The 23,092-nt window shown below is 55.5% G+C and overlaps 1 protein-coding gene across 1 annotated transcript in view; it reads right to left on the minus strand.

Moving 5' to 3' along the window:
• Positions 1–661: 661 nt before the first annotated feature.
• The window catches only part of PLEKHG4B (pleckstrin homology and RhoGEF domain containing G4B), a 55,523-nt gene continuing 33,092 nt past the window's right edge, over positions 662–23,092 (minus strand). The window contains 24 exon segments of the mRNA XM_032626587.1: positions 662–800; positions 1,896–2,100; positions 2,333–2,449; positions 3,637–3,841; positions 4,438–4,628; positions 5,277–5,403; positions 5,473–5,516; positions 5,519–5,561; positions 6,508–6,598; positions 6,600–6,757; positions 6,957–6,970; positions 9,093–9,350; positions 9,353–9,815; positions 10,424–10,585; positions 10,667–10,780; positions 12,540–12,604; positions 12,652–12,773; positions 13,188–13,351; positions 14,710–14,857; positions 15,366–15,508; positions 16,099–16,197; positions 16,541–16,657; positions 18,759–18,845; positions 22,908–23,001. Coding sequence (XP_032482478.1) covers positions 662–800; positions 1,896–2,100; positions 2,333–2,449; positions 3,637–3,841; positions 4,438–4,628; positions 5,277–5,403; positions 5,473–5,516; positions 5,519–5,561; positions 6,508–6,598; positions 6,600–6,757; positions 6,957–6,970; positions 9,093–9,350; positions 9,353–9,815; positions 10,424–10,585; positions 10,667–10,780; positions 12,540–12,604; positions 12,652–12,773; positions 13,188–13,351; positions 14,710–14,857; positions 15,366–15,508; positions 16,099–16,197; positions 16,541–16,657; positions 18,759–18,845; positions 22,908–23,001 — 3,370 coding nt within the window.

Raw genomic sequence — 23,092 nt, forward strand, 5'->3', positions numbered from 1 at the left:
CAGGGGATGATGTGTCTGTGTGTGTGTCCAGGGTTTCTGGGGTCTCCTGTGCTCCCTACTTGCGGGGTTAGGTGTCATGGCTCTCCTGACACCCCTGAAGGTAGAAACACACGTCTGCATCAATGCAGGGAAATACTGCGTCTTGCCCAGGACGCGATCCCGTCAGAAGGTGGGACTGGGGGCCAAGCAAGCGTCCCAGGGAGGGCAGAGCCCCTGAGCCTGGTCCATCTGGGGCTGGGTTCAGAAACCTCCTTGGCCAACCAGTAGCCCTCCTTCACCCAGGACTGCAGGGGCCCTAACAAGGCCCGCCTGAAGTCGGGGCTCTGACGAGCCTGGAACCAGCACATGCTGGATGGCACAGGTGCAGCCTCCGCACGGCAGGCAGAGTCCAGGTGATGCTTCAGGAGACCTGCAAACCTCTCTAAGTGACTCAGAATCGCTGGAGACGGAGCCAGGCCTCTGGTTTCACAGGCAGCCCGCTGGGTGCCGGAGTGTGCGTGTGGGGTCGATTCACACACAGGATGGCCCACAAGGGGGCTCTGTGTGGTCACCGGCGGCCCAGCATCTCTTGGGAGGGTACTGACCCCCCAACCCAGCACCTGGGCCTCTCTCGTGGGGGCCTAGAGGAGGGATACTCACGGTCGTGATGAACTGGTCCCCGTCAGGCTGCTGCCGTGAGCCCTCCCGAGACACCCTGACAGTCCTCGTCAGAGGACAGCTCCGCGAGTGGCAGGGATGGCCCGCGAAGCTGGGGCCGCTGTCCCCTGACAGGTGGTGGGAAGACTCGGAATTCCCGGTCTCTGCGGAGAGAAGCCCAGTGAGGACCGCCCTCCGGCCTGGCCGGCTGCCCCTCAGGCCTACTGTGCCCAGCACTCCGGCCCTGAGGCTTGCGCAACGAGAATGATTTGCAAGGTACAGATTTATAACCAGATGACCCGCGATGCCGGGCTAAAGCAGGAGGACGCACTGCCGGAGGTCAGACGCCACTTATGCTCATGAACGAGAGGTCTGTGACTGCTTTTCTGAAATCAGGAGGCCCAGTGCAGCCGGAAGGGGAAGGCTGGGAGGGAGGTCGACCCCTCCCCCAGCAGGAAGCCTCACCCTGGGCGGTAAGAGTGAGCCCAAGCGGGGGACAACACAAAACGTGGCAAGAAGGGCCACGCGGCTTTGACAGAAAGCGGGACGGGACGGGAGGCGCGCTCCCAGGGGCCTGTGCCACCCCAGACAGAGTCGCGGCCGCAGAGCCCAGGCCCGTGGGGTCACTCCCCAGGGTGGGGCCCCTGCCAGGGTGCAGCCACAACCTCGAGTGTGGCTGGCGGGTGGCTTCTGCGGGCCGTGCTGGGGATGGCAGACCTGAGCCCTCCGACACCCTTCCGCCTGGTCTTCCTGCCGGGAGAAGTCCCACTTCCAGATCCGGGGCTGACCAGAGGCTGCTGCAGCCCAGATGGGGGCCACCCGCGGTCCTGGAGCCTGAGGGACGTGTCCAGGAGAGCGCGGCCGCTCTGGGCGGGCGACGGTGCGTGCTCCCCGCGGCCGCTGCCTGTTCTGGGCAGCTCCCGCCCAGCACTTCACGCAGAGGCACCTCTGCGGTGGGTGGGGCGCCCTCAGGGGTGACTTCATGGTGGCAGTGGCGCATTTTGGGCTTCGGAGGGCACTTGGTTTGTTTTGTCTGGTTTCTCTTTTTGCTAGTTTTAAACTTGTTCCCTGTTTCCTTGTCTTGAGTGGAAGCGGAATTTTTTTTTTTTAAGTAAATGAAAATTTCTAATCTGGAAACCTTTGGCAGCGTACGAAATCGGGGAAACGATGAGCACATACGCCGGCCCCAGGCACTCACGCACTCTCGCACTCACGCACTCACGCAGGGAAGGTCGGCCCCGCCTCCTGCTTCAGCTCACCCTGCTCCGTGCAGGTGTGCACACCGCACGGACAGGGGTAGCGGGAGGGACTTGTGGGCGCGGGCGGGGGGCAGCGGCCCCCGGGCGGAGGAGGACCGGCTGCTGGAGGAGGACGTGCTGCTGTCTGAGAGGGTGGAGTGCGGTCTCTTGAGGGGGGCGGTGTGGTCACAGGAGGGCACAGCTCTGGACGCTCGGGTCCGTGCCTCTGGGCGGGGACAGAAAACGAGGCTTTTGGCCTCTGCTGTAGAGGTGCAGCCTAGATTCAAGAACAAGATGGCCAGCCAGAAAACTACTAGGTTCCTTCCCCTGCGGTCACATCGGGCCTCATGGGGCCGCCACCCGTCCAGCCCGACGTGTTGGCCCGTGGGGCCCGGCGCACTGTGGCGCCTGCGTCTGAGTTGGTGGGGCCGAGCGGGAGCTGGGGCTGTGCCGCTAACCTGTTCCCTTCCCTGTGTAACTGACGGCCCGGTCGCTTATGGCCGCGTTGCTGGGCTTGACGTCCATGGATGGCTTGCTGCCTATCCCCGTGGACACCATCTCCTGTGTCCTGAGTTCTAAGATAGGAGCGTGTGGGGGAGTTTTCTAAGCAGCTCCCTGGGTTTAATTCCACCCTGAGTGTCTCTGGGGGACTGGACATGCTGAGGTGCCCGTTCCGGCCTCTCTCAGGGAGCCCAAGGGGGTGAACCAGGAAAAAGGAAGACATGGGACCATAGAAACTGGGTGTCCAACCGGGAGGGGCAGGTCTCCGTCTGCGGATGAAGTGACATCCACCTTGGAGTGGGACAGAGGCCTCCAGGCAGGGCATGGCTCCAGGAAAGACAAACTGACAGGTATCCGCCACGCTTGAAACTGAGAGGGGATCCAAGCACAGGGTGAGAGCCTGAGCACGAATGAATGCTCGGTAAACCAAGCAAACAGAGAGGATGGCGATTACAGCGGGGGGGACCCAGAGGGAGGGGACACCAGGCCTTGGGGATGTGCTGCTCCTACCGGGCGCCCCGAGCAAGGCTGCTGCGTGCGTGTGTGCACACGTGTGTACGTGTCTCTGGGTGTCTGCATGTGTCTCTGTGAACATGTGTGTCTGTGTGTGTCTGTGCATGTCTGTGCATGTCTGTGTGCCTGTGTCTGTGTGCATGGGGGTGTCCACACTTAGAAGGACGTGGCAATGAGGAGGCCGTGGGGCATCTCTGGTGACAGGTCAGCGCCCCAGCCAGGGTGGTAGCCTCTGAGTGCCAAGTGGTCGTGTTTGGATGTCAGGGTGTTAGCATGTTAGGGTTTCTCAGGCCCAGCGGGGTGGTCAGAGCCGCCAGGAGGGCCAGCTTGGAGGGGTTGCGATGAAGATGACATGTGTGGCAGCCAGCCTGGATGAACTACCACCATGAAGTAGACACAGGTGTCCCAGTGACGAACTCAGGGGAGAGGAGGGACTGGGGGCAGACATGAAGGAGGAGGGAACGAGGTGGGGGGGTCTTACCTGTGGGGAGACCACAGGCTGGCCATCGGCGCAGCGTCCAGGAGGCCAGGGGCCTTGACCACGGGGCAGGGCAGAACGCTGACGCCACGGGTCTGAGGGCGTCTGGGAGCTGGGGCTGAGACCTCTCTCGGAGCGTGGGGGCCGGGGTCTTGCTTGTTGTTTTAAGGAGAAGTAAGTGTTCGGTGCTGATGGGTGGTGCTAAGGAGCCCCTCGGACCGACCATGAGCCCCGAGCCCAGCCCGAGCCCAGCCCGAGCTGGCCCTGCACGCCGAGCGCCCTCCAGCCGCTCTGCCCACCTCCGCAGAGCCTGCCGCCACAGGATCTTCCCTATCACGTCCGTCCAGGAGGTCTTGACCTGCACGGAGCTCGCCTGGCGAATGTAGGTGTCCTGGGATTTCCACTGCCTGCGGAACCAGATCTCAAACCTCAAGCCACTGTCCCCGACGTTCTCCGTCATCCCAATCTGTGCCATCTGCAGCCACAAGCACCGCGAGGGACCTCAGATCCTGCCCTTTGGACAACTGACTGCTCTCTGGCTGACGCTTGACCCCAGCACCTCCGTGCCGGAGGTCCCCTCACCCATTCACCGAGTGGTGTGGATGAGGCTGGGCCGGGGGCCCATCGCCCCTGCCCCCCCGTTCCCCCTCGCCCCCACCCCCGCCATCCACACTGGCTCCCTTGTGAGGGCTCAGTGCCCCCCTGCAGAAGGGCTCCCTGGCGCGTCATCACAGGACCCCTCCGATGAGCTCGCTGGCAGGGAAGGGGTTGTGGTGGGGCCTCTCCCGGGAGACTTCGCCCCCAGGGCCTGTCGGCGGGGAGGGGTGAGGCCCCGAGACCGCCCAGGGGAAGGCCACCTCTGTGCTCTGCCCACCTTCACCCAAACCTGAAATGGAGTCACCGACGAGGAGACATTTGTTTTCTAGCCCCTGGACTCGCACGTGGAGCACGAAGGACAAACGGCTCCTTGCGACTTCTGGAGGCCCCAGGCTCCAAAATTCAGCCGAAGAGCCACAATAACAAATAACCTGGCGTTCCCTCCAGCCCCCAGCGCCCTGCCTGACGCGGTACCTTGAAGGACGGCTTGTACGCGTACACATCGTGGCCTCCGTCCACCTTCTGGGTCTTGCTGAACAGGATGAGGTCTTCAAACAGGAACACGCGCCTCAGGTGCTTCTTCCCTCTGCAGCAAACGAGGAACTCGTCCTGGCATATCAGCCGCCCCTGTTCCTTCAGATCCACCTGCAGGCAGGCCGGCCTCTCTCAGGGGGACGGGGCATGACCTGACCCCAGTCCTGACCTCACGCCCCTGTAACAAAGCCTCCACAAGGCGACGGCTGCGTGAGGGTCAACTGCGCCCAGCCAGGCCGCCCCTTCATGGGAGGTGCCCCCCTCCCTCCCGTGGACGGCCCTGTCCTGGGTGACGCCTGGGCCGTCCTAAATCGCTGGGCTGAGCTCACTGGACAGAGGGCTCGGGGGCCTTCGGGTCTGCGGTGGCCGCCTGGGGCCGATCTGTCGTCTTAGAACTCTTACTAACGCTGCCCTAACAAGGCGACCGCGTCTTCACTTGGGACGGGGAATTCGGGGCGGTCCTGCCTGACCGGGAGGTCCGCTCTTCCTCCTGGCCCTGGGCGCTGGCCCCACCATGGCCCCCAGCGGGGGCGAATCAGTAGGCTCAGGCCCACAGCCCAAGGCCAAGCTCAGTTTTTCCCATATCCAGTTACTTCAGGGTAGCCCCAAACACCGACGTTTAACATTGAGAGCCCGCCTGCCTCCCCTCCCGTGGCTCCCGCCCCAGCAGCCTCTCCCGGGCGTTCCCTTCCCTCTGGGCGGGGTCTGGGGGGTCTCAAGCGTGGGCGCCTCCCCGCAGGCCTGTCCTATGGCCCTCAGCTCGCCCAGCGCCCGCTCACGGGCGGGGCAGCCGCCAGCCTCCTGGACCAGGGCCCAGAGCAGCAGTGCGTACTTGCCCACGCGCTGCACGGGCTTCAGCAAGTAGGAGGCCAGGTCCATCTTGTCACCCAGCTCCTGCTGCTTGTCCTGCAAGGCCGGGCGAGAGGGTCAGCCCGGGCCAGTCCAGGCAGCAGGGCTCGCGGGCGGGGGGACAACCTTGAAGAAGGCGTTGCCGTGGCTGCAGAGCAGGGTGTCTGCCCGGGCTCGTTCTTGCTGTACAGCGCGTTCCTGCCAAGCTGCTCCTCCTGCGAAGGGAGGGCTGGGGTCAGAAGCCGCCCAGCTCTGCAGGGTCTCGCCACAGTCGGGAGCGCGTACTCGGCTCCCCGGACGTGGTGGGAGCCCTAGACTCAGTCTCACAATACCAGTTTTCAGGGAAGAGGCAAGAGGGGGTGCTCAGAGGGTGGGCCCGAGGGAGGGTTTGAAATATTCATTAATAGTCAAGAACCAGGTTTGTCTAAACATTTAAAATTCTCAAGATCACTGTCAACATAAAACAACATGGAAGTTACACATGATGGCTAAAAGCATTTTTTAAAGAAATAGCTGAAAAGACACAACATGTGGGATGTGCTTCAGCACCGGTGTTTTTGTCACGGTAATTCATATTTAACAATGCTGAACCAGGAGTGTCACCTGCCCCCAGCACAGACGCTGCCCCAGTGCCCCAAACTGTGTTTGGTAACTACTTGTTGAAAGAACTTTCTTTTCAGAGTAAATTAAGAATTTTATAAAGACTCAATATTCATAGTTGAGAAGAGACTTATCAAAACCTCAGGTCTCCTCGGAATGATCTGTACATACATGCGGCTCTCAGAGCTGGTCAGGAGGGTCTGGCGCTCCTCTGGAAGGGGAGCTGGGCAGGCTCGCAGGAAGACCGTGACGGGGACCAGGTGGGCTTCCTACGTGCAGGGAGCAAACCGATTTTGGAAGCTGCTTTCGGCCAGCTAGCTGTGAGGGGTGGGCTGTGGACAGATTAGGTGTGATGACACAGGTGCAAACCCAGTGCTGAGGGGCTCTCGACCAGGGTGCCGTCTGCTGACCCTGAGGCCCGAGTGTCCAGAGCCAGGTCATAACTGGCGGGGACGTATCTCCTGACCCGGACACAAGGGACCCACTCACCTGAAACGTGGGCCGCTCCCAACACGAGTGGGGCTGGCCTCACCCTGTTCACACAGTGGGCTCGGGACTCACATATCTCAGGAACGCGTGGCCCACGGCCCAGGGGCGGTGCCGGCAGCGCTCCAGCCCCGGGAGGAAGTGCCCGCGGTGGAAGGCGTAGAGTCTCCCAGTTCCCGAAAATGACGCTGCGCTTCCCTCGGAGGTCCTGGGGCAGGTCCGTCCTTTCCATTTCTGGAAAATAGTTGTCGATGACATATCCTAAGGACCTAACATACTGCCTCTCCGTGGAGATCATCTCGGCCATCACGTGCTGCGTCGGCTGCTGAAAGACAGAGAGCCGAGGGGACGCTCAGGCCTCGTGGCCGCCAGCCTCAGGAGGCACGTCATCAGCGTTATTCCTGCCTCGGAGGAAACCAGAGACTGAAACTCCAGAGTGATGAACACGGTATACACAGACGGGAGGTGCACAAAAGCACTGTCTCCCGTGGTTTCCCGTCTTTGGGGACGAGTAATTTGGAGACGCTTCCCACCTGAGCTGTCCTCTCACCGGTACTGGAGTCGCTCCTCTGATGTAGAGGAGCGCAGGGAGGTTACAGCAGAAGGAAAGCTGTGGCATCGACGTTTCCACGCTGCCGATCACGGCCTTTTCAGAAGAGAGATCCCTTTGGAAGCTGAAAAGGGGAGATTCGCAGTCTCCCTAACTCCAACCCTGAATCCAGACGGTTTGATTCTAGCACTGTCTTTAGGGGGCAGCTCTGGCAGGAAGAAGATTCGCACGCCCGCAGCAGGGAGCCCTCTGCCAGGAAGGCTGTGCTGGGGATTTGCGGGAAAACCGGTTTCTGGCGCACACCCGCTGCTAACCTACCACAAGGTGTTCCTGAAAAGTCAGCTTTACTCAGTGACCTCTGACCCAGATGCAGAGAAGCCCTGCAGCAGAGGACGGAGAGTAGGCCTGGGGGCCAGTGTGCTCCGGAGACGGACAGTAGGCGGAGGGCCCTGTCTGGGCTGGAGGTCCCCACGCACACTACGCGTTTCTTCCCTATTTGAGAGCATCCCACCAGCCACCTTCTGAAACTACTCCATCCTAATGACACCAGTGGGGGTTGGTAGAGTTTTTCCTGCCATTATCTGTCTTTACTTTTTTTTTAATTGGAAGAAAAGCAGCTAACGATAGGAAATACACCTCGGTCGGAATGCTGTGAGTTCATCCTGTTTGCAGCAGACCCTGGAAGGCCCCTCTCGCGCCTGCGGCACGGGTTTTACAGGTGCTTCTCGTTTCTGGGAAGACGGCGCCTTCTGCTGGTCGGGGGCCTGGAGCCCTTGGCGGCAGCAGTGCCGACAAACACAGCTGCTGCCACGCGAGGTGCCCTTGTCACACCCACGCACGGCCGCTGAGTCACCTCCTGTAGACACTCGCCGAAAACAAGTGTTCTTCTTCAATATCCAGAAAAAAAATACACACTAGCATGGTCTGGGCATCTGGACCAAGTAAATGGAAATTGACTCACAAAGGCTGGAAAGTTCTGGGGAAATGACTGCTGGCCAAGCGGCAGGAGCTCCCTCCAGACGGCTGGGTTTCCGGGAAGACGGGGCGGTCCACGCAAAGCTCCCGCCCTGGCCCCGGCATGTGGGAGGACTCGCTCCCTTGAAGGTTGTGTGCGGGGTCCCCACCGCCAGGCCTGGGCTTGGTGGGTCTGAGGCCCGTGATGGCGGGAGGGGGACCCATCCCCAGCGGCAAAGGCAGGACAGCTTCGCCAACCTGCTCCCTCCCAGACCCAGGACGTGCACTCTGGGTGGCCAGGCGGCTCCTGGAGTGGACCACGCCTACCCCTGCCTTCTGCTGGCCCGACACCTTCAAAATGAGCTGGAAGGCCATCCACAGACACGCAGCTCTCCCTGTGGCCTGCCCACACCCCACAAGATCCACCTTTAACAAAGTGGTTGAAGGTTGTTTCAGAAGAGCATTTTGTAACCGTCTCAGTTCAGAGTCGAGCTCCTCTCTGGAGGAAACACACGTGGACCCATCGAATGAGCAAAGGAAACCAGGGGACGCCCCCTCGAGCCAGGGCTGACTGCAAACAGGGACAAACAACCCAGAGGCTGGGAGGCCAGGCTGGCGTCACGGACTGTCACTGGGGTGGGCGGGGTCCTTGACCACTTTTTATCCAGACAGTTAACAAGAAGTATCTTTTTGCAAACATCTTCCTAAAGATTTAACGAACTAAACGGACATCTTCATTTGGGCAACAGATAAACGGGCACACACCTCTCACCTCAATACTTAGAGACTTTTTTAAAAAGCAGTTTTTAAAGTAATTTCTTCACGTTGTGGGCTTGGTTTGCTTATTGTAATTTTCTAGAAATGGGCTCTAAACAACTAGAGTTGGTTGTTTAACCATCAGAGCGGGTGCGCTAGGTCACTACACGCCCTGAAAAAGGAGGCGGCTTTCAGAGATTCTGTTCTGAGTACAGGGAGATCACTAATGTCTTGTTTAAAATCAGACGTGAGTGCTTCAGCCTGGACCTGACGGGGAAGGCCCGAGGGGCGTCCGTGGGTTTCCCACGCTGGGGAAGGGCACTTCACGGCTCTGGGTCTCTAGACCCCACTGACCACTAGGCCCACAGGTTGAGGGCATGTGCCTCACCTTCCAGCTTGCCCTTCCCATCCTCCTCGGAGGGGTGGGTCCTGGAGGGCGAGGACAGACTCCGGTTCCGAGGGAGCCGAGGGCTCTCGGCACGTGGCCTCAGCGGGGGCCGCTTCTCTGAGGCCACGGCAGTGCCGGTCACCTCCAGGCCTTTGATGAAGACCCCAGTGTGGCCCAGCCGGAGGGAGTCGCTGGGGCCACTGTCAAGCTGAGGAGTCGCGAAGCTTTGTGCTTGCTTCCTAATTTTCTTCAGGCGGTGCTTCCTGGGGTGGGCGGGGAGCAGGTGCCGCTGCTGTCCTGTGCGTGCACACCTGGGCGCAGGTGCTCACCCTGCCCACACAGAGCAGCTTGTCCGGCGAGGCCGGGTAGCAGTCAGGCCCACTCCCCAGCTCGGCCCTCGGGGTCAGCGGGAGGGGTCCAGGAAGGCTCAAGGGGCTGCCCCTCGGGTCCCTGGGCAAGCTCGTGCTTCAGGGGGCTCCAGCCCAGAGGCAGGGTGCCAGGGCCCGGGGCCGCCTCTCCAAGGGCCTCTTGCCAGTGGCGTCGGGTCTGCCGGCTCTGCAGCCACAAGGTTTGGCCCCGTGGCAGCGCCCACTGGCCGCCGGGGCCCACCACCACCACACTCGCCCTGGGGAAGCTCTGCACGGCCTGCCGGCGACAGCGCTTCAGATCCTCGGTGACCAGCTCTGGGTCCGGGTGCTCGAGGCACTGACTGCACCGCAGCGTCCGCCCGCTCACCTGCCCGGCACAGGAGGGCACCGGTCAGTGCAGTGAAGGACGGTCACGGCCAAGGCGGCCTGGGCGGCCGGAGCCAGCACCCTGAGTAAACTCAGGTCACGCTCTGCCTGCTGACCAGGTCGCCCAAAGCGAGGACCAGGGTGAGCCAGGGGCCAGAGCGAGAGGAAGACCCTGTGCTCGCGGTGCCAACTGCCGACCGGACTCGACCGTGGGCATCAGGGCTGGAGAGGCCGGGAGACGGTCCGCCTGGGCCAGGGACCTCGGGCCGAGAGTTCCAGGCCTGCCCCGGCCTCTTGGGTTCTGTGCTCCTGAGGAATCTGGCCCTGGCGCCCTAACGGCAGGAATTCCAGGGCGCCAGCGAGAGTGTGGGTGCGGCTGTGCTGCAATCGTTCTGGGGTCTTTGACAGTAAGTGGACTTTTATAACTGAGCCGGTAAACAGAAAGAACAGTTCAAGTGTCCTCGTGGCCTGTCTGTCCGGTACAATAAATAAACCCCTCACAGGTCTACGGAGAGCCTGGCGGGGGGGCGCCCACCTCGCAGCGAATGTCCGCAGCAAGGACCAGGCAACGCGTGCACACTCCGGGAGGGACTGGGCCGGGGCTCTTACCGTCTCGCAGAACTCGGACCCGAGGGCCTGCCTGGCCAGCTCGCCCTCCCTCCGCTCAGCCAGGCCGGCCTTGGCGCTCAGACTCCTTCTGAAGTCCTGGGTCCCTTCCTCTGCACCTTGCCAGTCCTCTTCCATCAGCCGCAGCCCTTTCGGACGATATTGCTGCGGCCCAAGGAGCAAAGAATCAGAACAAGCCCCAGCAGTGCCCTGGGTGTCCCTGCGTGTGTCCTGGTGGGTACCTACCGTCAGCCTGTCCGGGAGAGCCTGGGACGCCTGCCACTGCTTTGCATTCCCCAGAGACAGCAGCTCCAAAGGCCTGAGGAATTTCTCTCTTTCTTTTTCAAACCACGATGTGATCTACGTAGGAAAAGAAGGTTTTACTTTTAAATGTGCTAAGGAGTCCGGCCCTAAGACTTCGGAGGACAAAGGAGGTGTCAGATGCCGCCTCGGGGCCAGTGCATCTGGTTCCTACAGCCGCAGGCCTCGTCCGAACGGCGTCTCCTGAGCGCATCCGAAGGCTACTCGGCCTCAGTTTGAACCACGGTTCTCACTCGTGACTTTTCAATCTGTGAGTGGGAGTGAGTGAGCTTGGGTTGGAGAGGGATTGGGATGACCACAGACCTCCACGGCTCAAGTTTATACTTTTAATTGTTTGGAAGTGGAAATCAAGATCATTGAAAAATGGATCCAGAAGTTTCAGTTTCGAAACTTGTTACTATGCTACACAAACTCCAGAAACATTCCTCAGGCTGGTGGCACCTGGGAGGGACGGAGGGGCGATGGCAGGCCTGCCTGCACCCACACAGTCCAATGAGGTCACGGTCATCACTTTAGAGACGCAGTTCCCATGGCAACAGCACTACGCTCGCCGCGGGCACGTCAGAGGCAAACCCTCACAGGGCAATGCAGGGGCATCCGGTCGTTAGACACCCAGGAAGAGGTTTGCCATTAAAAAATGGAGCGACTGGGCTGGATCTATCAGGACAATAATTGTATTTAATGAACTCAGATGTATGAGCAGAGGAGAGAGACCAGGGTACATGCTCTTTGTGGACAGAGTCATGGAAAAAACCATCAAACCTAGATTTTTGCAAGGAAGCACCTGCAGTCCTAGAACTGCCAGGTAGAGAAGAGGAAATGCTCAGCAGGGCAGAGGCGCCTCAGAGGTGGAGTCCCACTTCCGACCTCGAGAAAAAATAAATTCCAGTCGGTTTGAAAAATTAAATGGAGAAATTCAAACCATGACAGTCTTATAATGGAATACATTAGTCGTTCTGTAACCGAAAGATAGGAAAGGCCACATAAATCATAAGCAAAGTTAAAGGACAAATTACAAATATCTGCAACACAAAGGATTAGAAGCGACAATGAAACTATTACAAACTGTAGGGAAATTGGCCAAGCACATGAAAAAGCAACTTATTAGGGAAGTAAAAATAACCAAGAAATGTAGGAAGAAAAGGTTCAACTGCAGCATAAAAGATCCGAATGCAGACAACGATGAGACACTTTATCGTCACCTGTCAGATTGGCAAACGAGAAAGCCGGCCTCCGAAGGCCGCCGAGAGCCCAGGCTGGGCCAGCTGTCTGGAAGGCTGCTGGAAGATGTCTGAAAACCTCAGAAGGTGTGCGCCCTGACCCTCCAATCCAGCCTAGGAATTTGCAAACAATCACCAAGTGTGAAGGATGTGCGGGTGGTGATGTCTGTAATAGCGAACAGCAGGGCAGAGCCCCGGGGACTCCCAACGGCGTGCGTGCCCATGCGGCCCCACCTCAGGGCCCGCCAGAGGAGCGCCTGAGGCAGGATGTCACTGTGGTTAAAACCTAGGTCCTCTCTAGTCCTTCCACAGTGTGCGTGCAATCGCTTAGGAAAAAACGGCAACTTAACACACTATATAGGATGATCCCATTTTTAGGTTAAATTGTACTTAGTTTTGGGTGAAGACGGCAGACTAAAACATATCTAACTTTGATCCCTCCTGGAACACTGCTAAAGCTTCAGTAACCTCTTTCAAGGTATAAAGGATGGGGACAACAGACAGGCTGGGAAGGAGGGACACTGGGGGCCCCGGGCGTCCTGCGCAGGTGGCGAAGTTGACGAGGAGGTGAGGGAGACCTGGAGCTGCAAGAGGCGGAGGCCCCAGTGCACGCGCCGTCCACCCCGCAGCGCCCAGGTGCTCTCTGCACAGGGGGAGGCAGGCAGGGGCCACGGGAACACGGAGTCTCACCTCCTCCCTGACATGCAGCCAGGCCCTCCCCTCGGGGGTCGGAGGCCGCATCTCTGGAGGAGCCCACGAGCCCAGGAGGTGGGCCCAGCAGGGGCCTCCAGTGGCCCCGCCCCACTCGGCAGCTGGGCAGGCAACCTAGGATCACCAGGAGAGCCTCCAGCTTGAAAAAGAGAAGCCAGAACAGGCCTGCAGAAGCCCCCTCGGAGGGGAGAGAGGCTGGGGAGACACCACGACCAGTATTTCAGCCAAGAGTAAGTCAGGTGCTGTAAAGAAGGGCCATTGAGAGGAGTAAGCAAACGAAACCCCCATGGAAGTTAACAACGTTAGAGCAGAAGCAAAAACACACAAGTGGGGTTAGAAGATAAAGTCGATAAAATCTACTCTGAAAGTGGGGAAAAGGCCAGCGACGTGGAAAATGGAAAAGGAAGAAAACGAGCAGACCAGCAGGAAGCGTGGAATTTGGGAAACGGGGGTGCTCATCAAGGAACCCCAGAATCCCCAGAGCCTAGGGAGGCAAAGGAGGAGCCTCTGCTCACCGGGCGGAGGCGGCCTGAGGACCAAAGGTGGACGAGATTCCCGGGAGAAAGCAGGGCCCAGCCCAAGGCCGAGAGCACAGCAGAGCAGACTCTCCACTGCAACCCGTGAGGCTAAATGACCGGTACGGTGCCTCTGTTCCGGCGGGAAAATAAACTACTGAGAACTGTGAAGAAGAGACAGCATCGGATGTGCAGGTCTTAGAGTTTCCATCCTTCCTCTGGGAAGTCCTGGAGGGCATTTTATAATAAAATACATAATATATAAGAAACAGTAGACCCCATAGGATGGAGGAGGCCCCAGAGGCCAGGGAATCGACCCTACGGGTAGACGGGGGACCCCACAGGATTGAGGAGCAGGTTGGAGGAGCCCCAGGCAGGGCCCACCCCCCGATTGGGGTGTCCCGAGTCAGCCATGCTCCAGGCTGCCACCACCGGGACCAGGTGAGCTGGTCAGCCCCTTGTCTGTGCTTCCCTGCAGCCTGGATCAGCTGGGTCACCATCTCCCACCACCCAGGCCCCCCACTGGCCCATGGCTGGGCGCTAGGGCTTGTTTGTGGGGAGACCAGGGAGGGAAAATACACAGTGTGCAACCCCACTGTGACTGCTGGCTGTCCTGGGGACCAGCCTGGGGTGCCCTGGGGGTGGTGCCCCTCCCACCCTGACTGCCCCACGGTGACCAGACACTGGAGGACGCAGGGCCAGCTGAGGGTCGAGAGAGTCTCCAGCCACTCTTCACTGCCCCTATGCTGCTGGCTGGGCGGGGGGCCCTGGCTTCACATTCACTAACCAGGAAACAATGGCTGATAAAATAATAAGGATTTTACTTGAAAAACATAAGCTTTTGGAAATCGTTATATGCAAATGAACATAAAGAAGATCTGGATTCAAATAGTGAGTGTTACACTGGTTATGTCAGGTAGCCCGGTGCCATACCTCCTGGAGCCCTGACTGTCACCTCCCCCTGGAGCCCTGACTGGTCACCTCTCCCGGACACTGACCTGGTCGCCTCCCCCTGGAGCCCTGTCACCTCCCCCTGGAGCCCTGACTGTCACCTCCCCCTGGAGCCCTGACTGGTCTCCTCCTCCTGGAGCCCTGTCACCTCCCCCTGGAGCCCTGACTGTCACCTCCCCCTGGAGCCCTGACTGTCGCCTCCCCCTGGAGCCCTGACTGGTCTCCTCCTCCTGGAGCCCTGTCACCTCCCCCTGGAGCCCTGGCTGGTCACCTCCCCCTGGAGCCCTGACTGGTCACCTCCCCCTGGAGCCCTGACTGTCACCTCCCCCTGGCTCCCGGACTGGTCACCTCCCCCTGGAGCCCTGACTGTCACCTCCCCCTGTCTCCTTGACTGGTCACCTCCCCCTGGAGCCCTGACTGGTCACCTCCCCCTGGCTCCCTGACTGGTCACCTCCCCCTGGAGCCCTGACTGGTCACCTCCCCCTGGAGCCCTGACTGTCACCTCCCCCTGGCTCCCTGACTGGTCACCTCCCCCTGGAGCCCTGACTGGTCACCTCTCCCGGACACTGACCTGGTCGCCTCCCCCCTGGAGCCCTGACTGGTGTCCTCGCTCCTGGAGCTCCTCCAGTGCCTGCAGACACCGGTTGGAGGCGAGGACCAGCCTGTGGACCTCTTCGTCTACTTGGTCGTACAGCCTGCAGGCAGCCTCGATGGTGTCCCTGGAAAGAGAAGGCAGCTGTCGGAGTGTTTGTTCACAGCAAGCCCCGAGTCGGTGACACCTGGTTACAAACACCAGCTGCACTCTGTACATCTGACAAAAAGGGGAGCCCCCGAGGAGGCCCACAGCCTGAGAAGGGCATAAACACGCCTGCGAGCTGCAACACCCTGCCAGCCACAGGTGCGGGCGCCCCGGGGCGGCGGGGGAATGTGGGTGGGTGGACCCGGTGCCTGGAAGGCAACAGGCAAGGAAGCATTTGGTTAGGACGGATGCTGAATCCCGGGAAGTGACCTTTCTCCACTTGAGCCTTCCAAGGAATCTGCTAGGCTTCCTTTAGTTACAAAGGGAATTAATCTCTGGTCAGTCACAGTGTGTCCACCAGAGGAATGGAGCTTTGAACTCCTTGGAGACACTGCAGGTGATGAAGACGGGCTTCCCGTGACTGGGCAGAGCACTGGGAATTGCCCCGGCTGGGCTGCGGTCCAGCGCTGCCCCAGCGGGACACTCACTGGTAGTCTTGGCCGGCGCCGTGCTCCTCCCTCCTCAGCCGTGCCAGCACGGTGCCGCCTTCCAGCCGGAGGGCCACCAGCCGCGCGTCTTCCAGGACGTGCTTCATCATCGCCCTGTGCTTGCCGATCAACTCTGCGACCTCCTGCCCGGGGTGGGAGAAACGCGCTTGGGAGCCCTCCTCCAGTCCTCCCAAGCCTAGCGCTAATGGACACGTCAGTGTGACCCATGTCCTTGCTCTGTCAACCGAGCTAAAAGTGGGTGGCCTTGGCGCACCCCACACGCCGCCCAGCTCCAGATGCCCTTGCCCAAGGGAAGGGAGATCTGAGGGCAGAAAGAAAGAGGGAAGCTTAAAGGCGGCAGCAGGAGGAGATCCTGGCATTTACACGAGACCGTGGATTTCACCACGCAGCCTGGGCAACGGGAGGCATCTCCAGGGCCCTGATTCCTAGGCTGTCGAGGTCCCTCCAGCCAGTCCACCTCTGTGTCTCCTCTGAATGACTCACTCCTGACAGCAAATCACTTGTGCCTCGTTGGCATGTCAGCAAATGTAGCGGTGATGTTTCTTTTCTGGGCAGAGTGGGATTTTTTTGGTCACAAGGGAAGTTTTTTGCTAATTGAAAGGGATCTATGAATGAAAAAGGGCTTGAAAATTTTTGCTGAGGATGATGGTTTTGACCAAACTGTTGTGTTCCCACCTATCTGTCAAATAACATAAAATACACGAGAACCTACCTGTGCTGTGCTTGGGGTCCTGTGGGTGATCAGGGAGCGGACTGAATTTTGTAGGAAAACAATGGCTTCCTCGCAGTTTGAGGTGAAGGGCTCCAGCTTCTATTGAGGTTTGAGAGCCAGGAGACATAAAGACAGCTTCTGTTAGATGTTGAAACAAGCAGCTGTGACTTCCCACATTTGAACCCATCTCAGGTTGCAAAGCCTGCCGTGCGGCCGCCCGGTGACCTCTGCACATCTACAGAAGTTCCTCCCCTGCCCAGGGTGGGGTTTCAGTGGCATTCTCAAGTGTGCCATGGTGTGGCTGTCCAGAAACAGACTGTTGATGGCAACTATGACAGGTGTGACACTTGGTGGGGGGATGCCCTTTTCTGATTTAAGTAAAAAATCCATCTAAGGAGAAGCCCAGGAGACTGGCATGTGCAGCAGCTGAGTTGCACCTTACCCGACGGAAGCAGATCCAGGCACTGTGGCTGTAGGGAAAGGAGCCCTCGAGGTCTGCAGTCAGCTGAGAGCTGTCGACAAATTTGTGCAGGGCCTTCAGGGAACCCACCAGCTCACACTGCCAAGGAAGGCAATCACTGGTCATGGCCATGGACGCAGCTCTCAGGAAAAACCACTAGAATGGCTCACTCCTGGGAAAACTGCTGGGTTACTCGGTTGAGAGGATTGAGAAGCAACTTTAGGGTTCAGCTATCCTGTCTGCTGGTGGCATTACTGGAGTATATGTGGCTGGACACAGGAATCTAACTGAGACGTGAAAGGAGAGACAGCAAAGAGAAACAGAGGAAAGACCAAAAGAATGGAAAAGTTGGGGAAGAAGAGACGGCAAGATGTTAACAGGAAAAGGGAAAGGGCAGCAGGAGGAAGCGAAAAGTGAGAGGATGAATCAAGGATGAGCTACTTCTGGTTTGGCAGAGTTGAACCTCCCCAGACAAAACCAGACTCTGGATAAAGTATAACGACAGCCATCCGAAAGCTCTGGAGGGTGAACAAAGCCACCATGGAGGCAACTGAAACTGGGTAAAAGGACTGGCATGGGGTGGCTCCCTGTTTTTGTGGCTTTGGCCTGAAGGCAGGCTGCCAATATGGTGAGGCTGGAGTGGCTGAAACTCTGATAGAAAATGGGCATCTTTCTGGCCTAAACAGCCAGAGGATAGAGCTGGGGCAGAACGTGAAGGTCAATATCCACCCCACGGAGAAAGCTGGGGAAAGGGAGCTCCAGTTGTGTGTAATTGGACCTACTCAGTCTAATCAAGTTAAATGCATGCTAAAACAGCATTCTGTGGAGGTTTATAATAGAATCCAGGGTCTCTACAACAGAATATTCACAATGTTCAAAAGATAATCCAAAATTACTTGACACACAAAGAATCAGGAAAATGTGACTCATTCTGAAGCTTCAGGAAAAGACAATCAACAGAGATCAACCCAGAAAAGACCACAGATGTTGTAATTAATTATGACAGGACTTGAAATAAAACAGCTATTATAACTATGTCAATGATGTAAAGGAAAAGATGCTTGCAATTAATGAGAGAATAGGAAATCTCAGCAGAAACATAGAAAATCTATTTTAAAACCCACTGAAAATTTTATAGCTGAAAAACACAATATCTGAACTAAAAAACTCACTGGATGGGCTTAATAGCTGAATGGAGTCAGTGACCTTGAAGATAGGTCAATAGAAACAATCTGATCTGAAGAAAAGAGAAGAAAAAAAGTGAAAAAACCTCCCAGATTCTCAAAGACTTATGGGACAATATCACTACTGTATGTGTAACTGAAATCAAGAAAGAGAGGAGAGAATGAGCAGAAAAGACTCTTAAGGAATAATGATTGAAAACTTCCTAAATTTGGCGATAAACATAAACGTAAATGTTCAAGAAGTTCAGGCAAACTTAACAGGATAAATAAGGAGAAAACCATGCCGAGTCACGTTATAGTCAATTTGCTAAAGAAGAAGGAGAAAATCTTAGAAGTGGCCAGAGAAAAATGACACATTTCCTATAGATGAACTTTTTTACTATGAACTTTTCATCAGAAACTAGGAAGGCCAGAAGACACCAGAACAACATCTTTAAAGTGCGGAAAAAACAAACAAACAAACTACTGTCAAGCCAGAATTCTATATCTAGTGAAAATATCCTTCAAGAATGAAGGCTGGGAATTCCCTGGCGGTCGAGTGGTTAGGACTCTGTGCTTCCACTGCAGGGGGCACAGGTTCAATTCCCGGTCAGGAACCAAGATCCCGCAAGCCATGTGGCATGGCCAAAAATAAGTAAATAAAAATAAATAAAGAAAAACAGAAAAGAAATCTGAGGGGAAGAGAGAACATTTTAAAAAAATGAATGAAGGCAAAGTAAAGATATTTTCAGATAAAAGAGAAAGAAGCAAGAAGAGAAGGAAAGAAAACAAATCAGGTGGAGAAGAAAAACCAGATTTTAAAAAGTTTTCTAATGTTATGCTCTGCAGGGGTCCTGCAAGAATTCAAGGCATCGGAGACAGGTTTCCAGGCTCCTGTACGGAAGCAACTAGATCTTACAGAAATTCTTTCGTGCGTTATCTCATCTAGGTGCCCTGATATTTAATTGTATGCATCACTCAGGGTCTATCTGTCAGAGTCATCAGTCAGTCTGGTGCTTACGGTCTAAAACCATTACCTGAATTGTTGCATCCTTGTCAGGCCTAAATGCTGATTCTTTATCCACCAGCAGCAAAATACTATGAATTAAGGGAGGAGATGTGTTCTGAAATAAGAAATACTGATTAGCTTTCTAATTTTTAACTTCACTGAGTTAATAAAATTGTCCAATTTTTATTGGTTCTACTTTGATATGTTCCAAAAGTTCCTAAAATGCATAAAATGTAGTTGCCTTTGCTGTGAATATAAATTATTTGCCCTTATGAATTTTAAGGTAATCAGGTTTATTGATTATAATTAACATAGGATAAATTCACCCTTTTTCGTGTACCGTTCTCTAAGTTTTAACGTAACTTATAGTCACGTAACCACCACCACAATGAAGATATAAGACAGTTTAGCATCCCGCACATTTCTTCATGTGCCTTGTAGTCCAGCTCCACAGTCCCTGGCAATCACCCATGTGTTTTCTGTCTCCGTAAACTGCCTTTCCATATATCGTATGAGTGGACTCATGCAGTGCAGTATCGGCTTCTCTCACTTAGCACACTGCCCTGAGACGCATCCCCATTGCTGGGAGGTCAGTAGCTCACGCCTCTCACTGCTCATCATGTTACCTCGACTGCAGGCACCACAGTCTTGTCGTTCACTCAGCAGATGAAGGACATGTGTGTTGTTTCCAGTTTCTGGCGATCATAAACAAAGCCCGTGAACACTGTGTTTTCATTTCTTTTGTGTAAATATCCAGCCATTGGTTTGCCGGGTGCTATGGCTAAGTGTATGTTTAGCTTGTGACTAACAGCCAGATAGTCCTCCCGAGTGGCTACACTGTCCTGCGTCCCACCGGCAACACCACGGTCTTGTTCTTGTCAAGTTTGTGGTTGTAGCTGTATGTGTGATCTCATTTTGGTTTTAAGTTGCATTTCTCCAGTGACTAAAGACGTTGAACATATATATATTTTTTTCTTTAGCGGTACTTGGGCCTCTCACTGCTGTGGCCTCTCCCGTTGCGGCGCACAGGCTCCGGACGCTCAGGCCCAGTGGCCGTGGCTCACGGGCCCAGCCGCTCCGCGGCATGTGGGATCCTCCCGGACCAGGGCATGAACCCGTGTCCCCCGCATCGGCAGGCGGACTCTCAACCACTGCGCCACCAGGGAAGCCCTGAACATATTTTTATGTGCCTATTTCCCGTTCATCAATTGTTTTTGGTAAAGTCTGTTCAAATATTTTGCCCATATTTTTTTTTTTTTTTTGCCCATATTTTACTGGACTTTTTTTTTCTTACTATTGAGTTCTGAGACTTTATATATTCTGGATACAAGTCTTTTAACAGATATGTGTTTTGCAAACATTTTATCACAGTCTTGGCTTTGTATTTTCATTTTAGTAACAATGCCTTCTGAGGAGAAGTTTTAAATTTGGATGAAGTTCAATTTACCATTTTTTTCTTTTATGGATTATGCTGTTGGGGTCAGAGCTAAGAAATAGTTGACTAAACCAAGGTCATGAAGATTTTCTATGTTTTCTTCTGGTGGTTTTGCAGTTTTAGATTTTACATGTAGGTCTAAGATCCATTTTCAGTTAATTTTTATATATCATATGAAGTATGTGTTGAAGATTTCTTTTTTTTCTTTTCTTTTGCATACAGATGTCCAATTGTTCCAACTCTATTGGTTGAAAAAAATCTTATTTTTAAAAAGTGTTTATGACTTTAATCAAACTCCTGTTTCTGTCTGCTAGATTATACTGAGGCCAGATCATTCCGCAATAAGATGCTTTTATTTACCCAGTGTTTCTTCATTCATATTTCCTAAGGCTTTACTTTTTAATACTTTCTTATAAACAAATTTTAGGCTTTTTTGTAACCCCCTATTTTGAGATGAATCTACTGGATGGGCCTCAGGACTAACTGATATCTTATCTGTCTTAAGTTCATCCTATGTACTTATATTACTGTTAAGTGGCTTCTTGTGGATGACACTTTGTAAATATTTGTTGAATGGATAAGCCATAGAAAAGCCATAGAGAAGAACAATCTTGTTTTCCTATTTTAGAGCCATATTCTATTTCTCTTACTCAGTTTGGCTAAAATTTTGAGTTATCAGGCATTAAAACTACAAACAGTTTGGAGAAGTGTTTTGTATTTCTTATATATTCCTATTTGAGTGATTTTTTACTATTAGGATTTGTTACTATTTCAAAGAGAATTAATGTTAATTCTCAGATAAGAGAGAACAGTTAATGATTTATGACAATTACCATGTTAATAAGGTAATAGTTACCTGCTGTGAGTGGGGTAAGGGATGTGCAAAGTCTCAGGAGTTTCTTCCACCAAGGGAAAAAAAATCACTATTCCCTTTTCAAAATGGAAAGATTTTTATGGTATCTGAACTTTAATAATTTAACAAATTTGAAGTATACTTATTTGAGGTAGATATGAAGAACAGCTGAAATGTTTTGCCCTTTGTAAAAATATTTAAGTACTTTTATACATCCCTCAAAACTTAAATTGAAAATGGACACATGATCCTTAAATTCCAGCTCATTTCCATTCCTCTCATTTGCATCGGAAATCTTGCTGTCAGCTGAGCCAAAAACAGGGCAGAGGTCTGCAGGCCAGCTTTCTCTGCAAGGCCCTCAGGGCTGTCTGAAAGCCAGCTTTGTGGAACAATTATGTCCAGACATGGAAAAGAATTGGATCTCCTCTCGTAACCCCATCGTGAAGCTCCTTAGACTATTCGTGTGTGATAAAATGTCCCAGACGTAGCTGACGTTTCCCCAGCTCCCAGCTTCTGCTCTGGGAGTTGCAATGGGTGGTCAGGGACCACCTCTCTCAGGCCTGACTCCCCCATGGGACCCGAGTGGCCCAAGATTTAAGGGAAGTCTGAACAAAAAGAAATGCTGGGGAAACCGGTAAGTGGCCAGGTCCGATCTGCCTAGATCTCAGGTCAACAGCTAGGGTGGGGAAGCGCGGCAGACTTTCTGCGAAGGGCTCGCTCGTCTCCGCCTGAGGCTGGAGCCCTGATTTCCACGGGCTCTTCAAGGTTGATGATATTCACGTTCCCATCGGATGCCAAAGGGGCAGAGCTGCCAGTCCTCCCGCTTTAGGAAACGCCCACGGAGTGTGCAGACGTGCATCTGTGTCTTCCTGGCTGTCTGGCCCTGCTCTGCTCCGTCCCGCACACAACACACACGCGGTACAGCACGCGGCATGCCATACAGCACGCTGTGCCCGCCTCTCCCCTCGCCTGGAAGTTCGGATCCTCTCCCCAAGCCGCTCCGGCCTGGCCTCCCCCGAGCCCCGCCCCACGCAGAGCCTGTCTGCCGGGCCCCTCTTTGCTTTCCCCAGACTCTGCTCTCCAGCTGATCAGACTTGCTCCAACCTCAGTCACTAAATCTTTCCTTGAAAGAGCTGTTCGGCGTCCCTAAAATGTAGGCGCCTGGGTGAGAACAGTGACCAGTGCTGTACCGTTAGAGACGGAACAGAGGAAACGGTGTTAGCTCAGGAGCCACTGGAGCAGCTGCAGCTCCAGGTGCCTCTGAGAGCCCGGACCCCAGCACAGCGCTTGGCACACAGGAGCCCTGTGTGCACACATCTGAGGGAGACTGAATGTTCTCAGGCTCCCATCTGGCCCTGGGTCCCTGAAACAACCAGTGGTGCCTCTCTCCCTGTTCCAGGGACTCCCTGGATTCTACTCATGACCTGGAATCCAGGCTTGGGGCTTCCTGAGGCCACCGCTAGACCACCGGCCTTGACCCCGTCCCAGAGGGCTCTGGGACTCCTGGCCGCCCAATGACCAGGGCCCACACCCCACAGTGAGTGGCGGCCGCCCCTGCAGGCCTCCATTCCTGTCTGGGAGGGTGACTAGCTACCCTGCACCCGGATTTAGTCGGAGAGTAGACACGGAGACGGTGTGAAGGGACGTCATCACTGTTCCTGCTGAGTCAGAGTACAAACCAGAACGTCTGCATGGCTGACCCTGGCCAGCTGGACTTGAAGGTCTGCAGCGAGACCGGGAGGGGGCAGAAGCAGAAACCTGCTTTGCTCCTTCCACCTCTAAGCACAGGCCCCTCCCCACGTCTCCAGATTCACACGAGGGAGGTGGCGGCTGCTGACCCCCTGCGCCTGGAGAAGCTCAGCGCCCCAGGACGGGACCCACCTGCTCACCTGCAGGGCTGCCAGGGCCTGGGAGAGGGCGGGGGCGGCCAGGCTCTTGCGTGCGTCCACCAGGATGACCAGCCCCAGCTCCCGCACCTCCTTCCTGGAGAAAGAAAGACAGGACGTGTTAAATCTCGTCCAGAGCGAGTTTCCCTGTCTCTCCACGAGACGCGTCCCCACCCAGATGCTCTTGG

The sequence above is a fragment of the Phocoena sinus genome, chromosome 3, assembly GCF_008692025.1.
Source record: "Phocoena sinus isolate mPhoSin1 chromosome 3, mPhoSin1.pri, whole genome shotgun sequence".
Lineage (NCBI taxonomy): Eukaryota > Metazoa > Chordata > Mammalia > Artiodactyla > Phocoenidae > Phocoena > Phocoena sinus.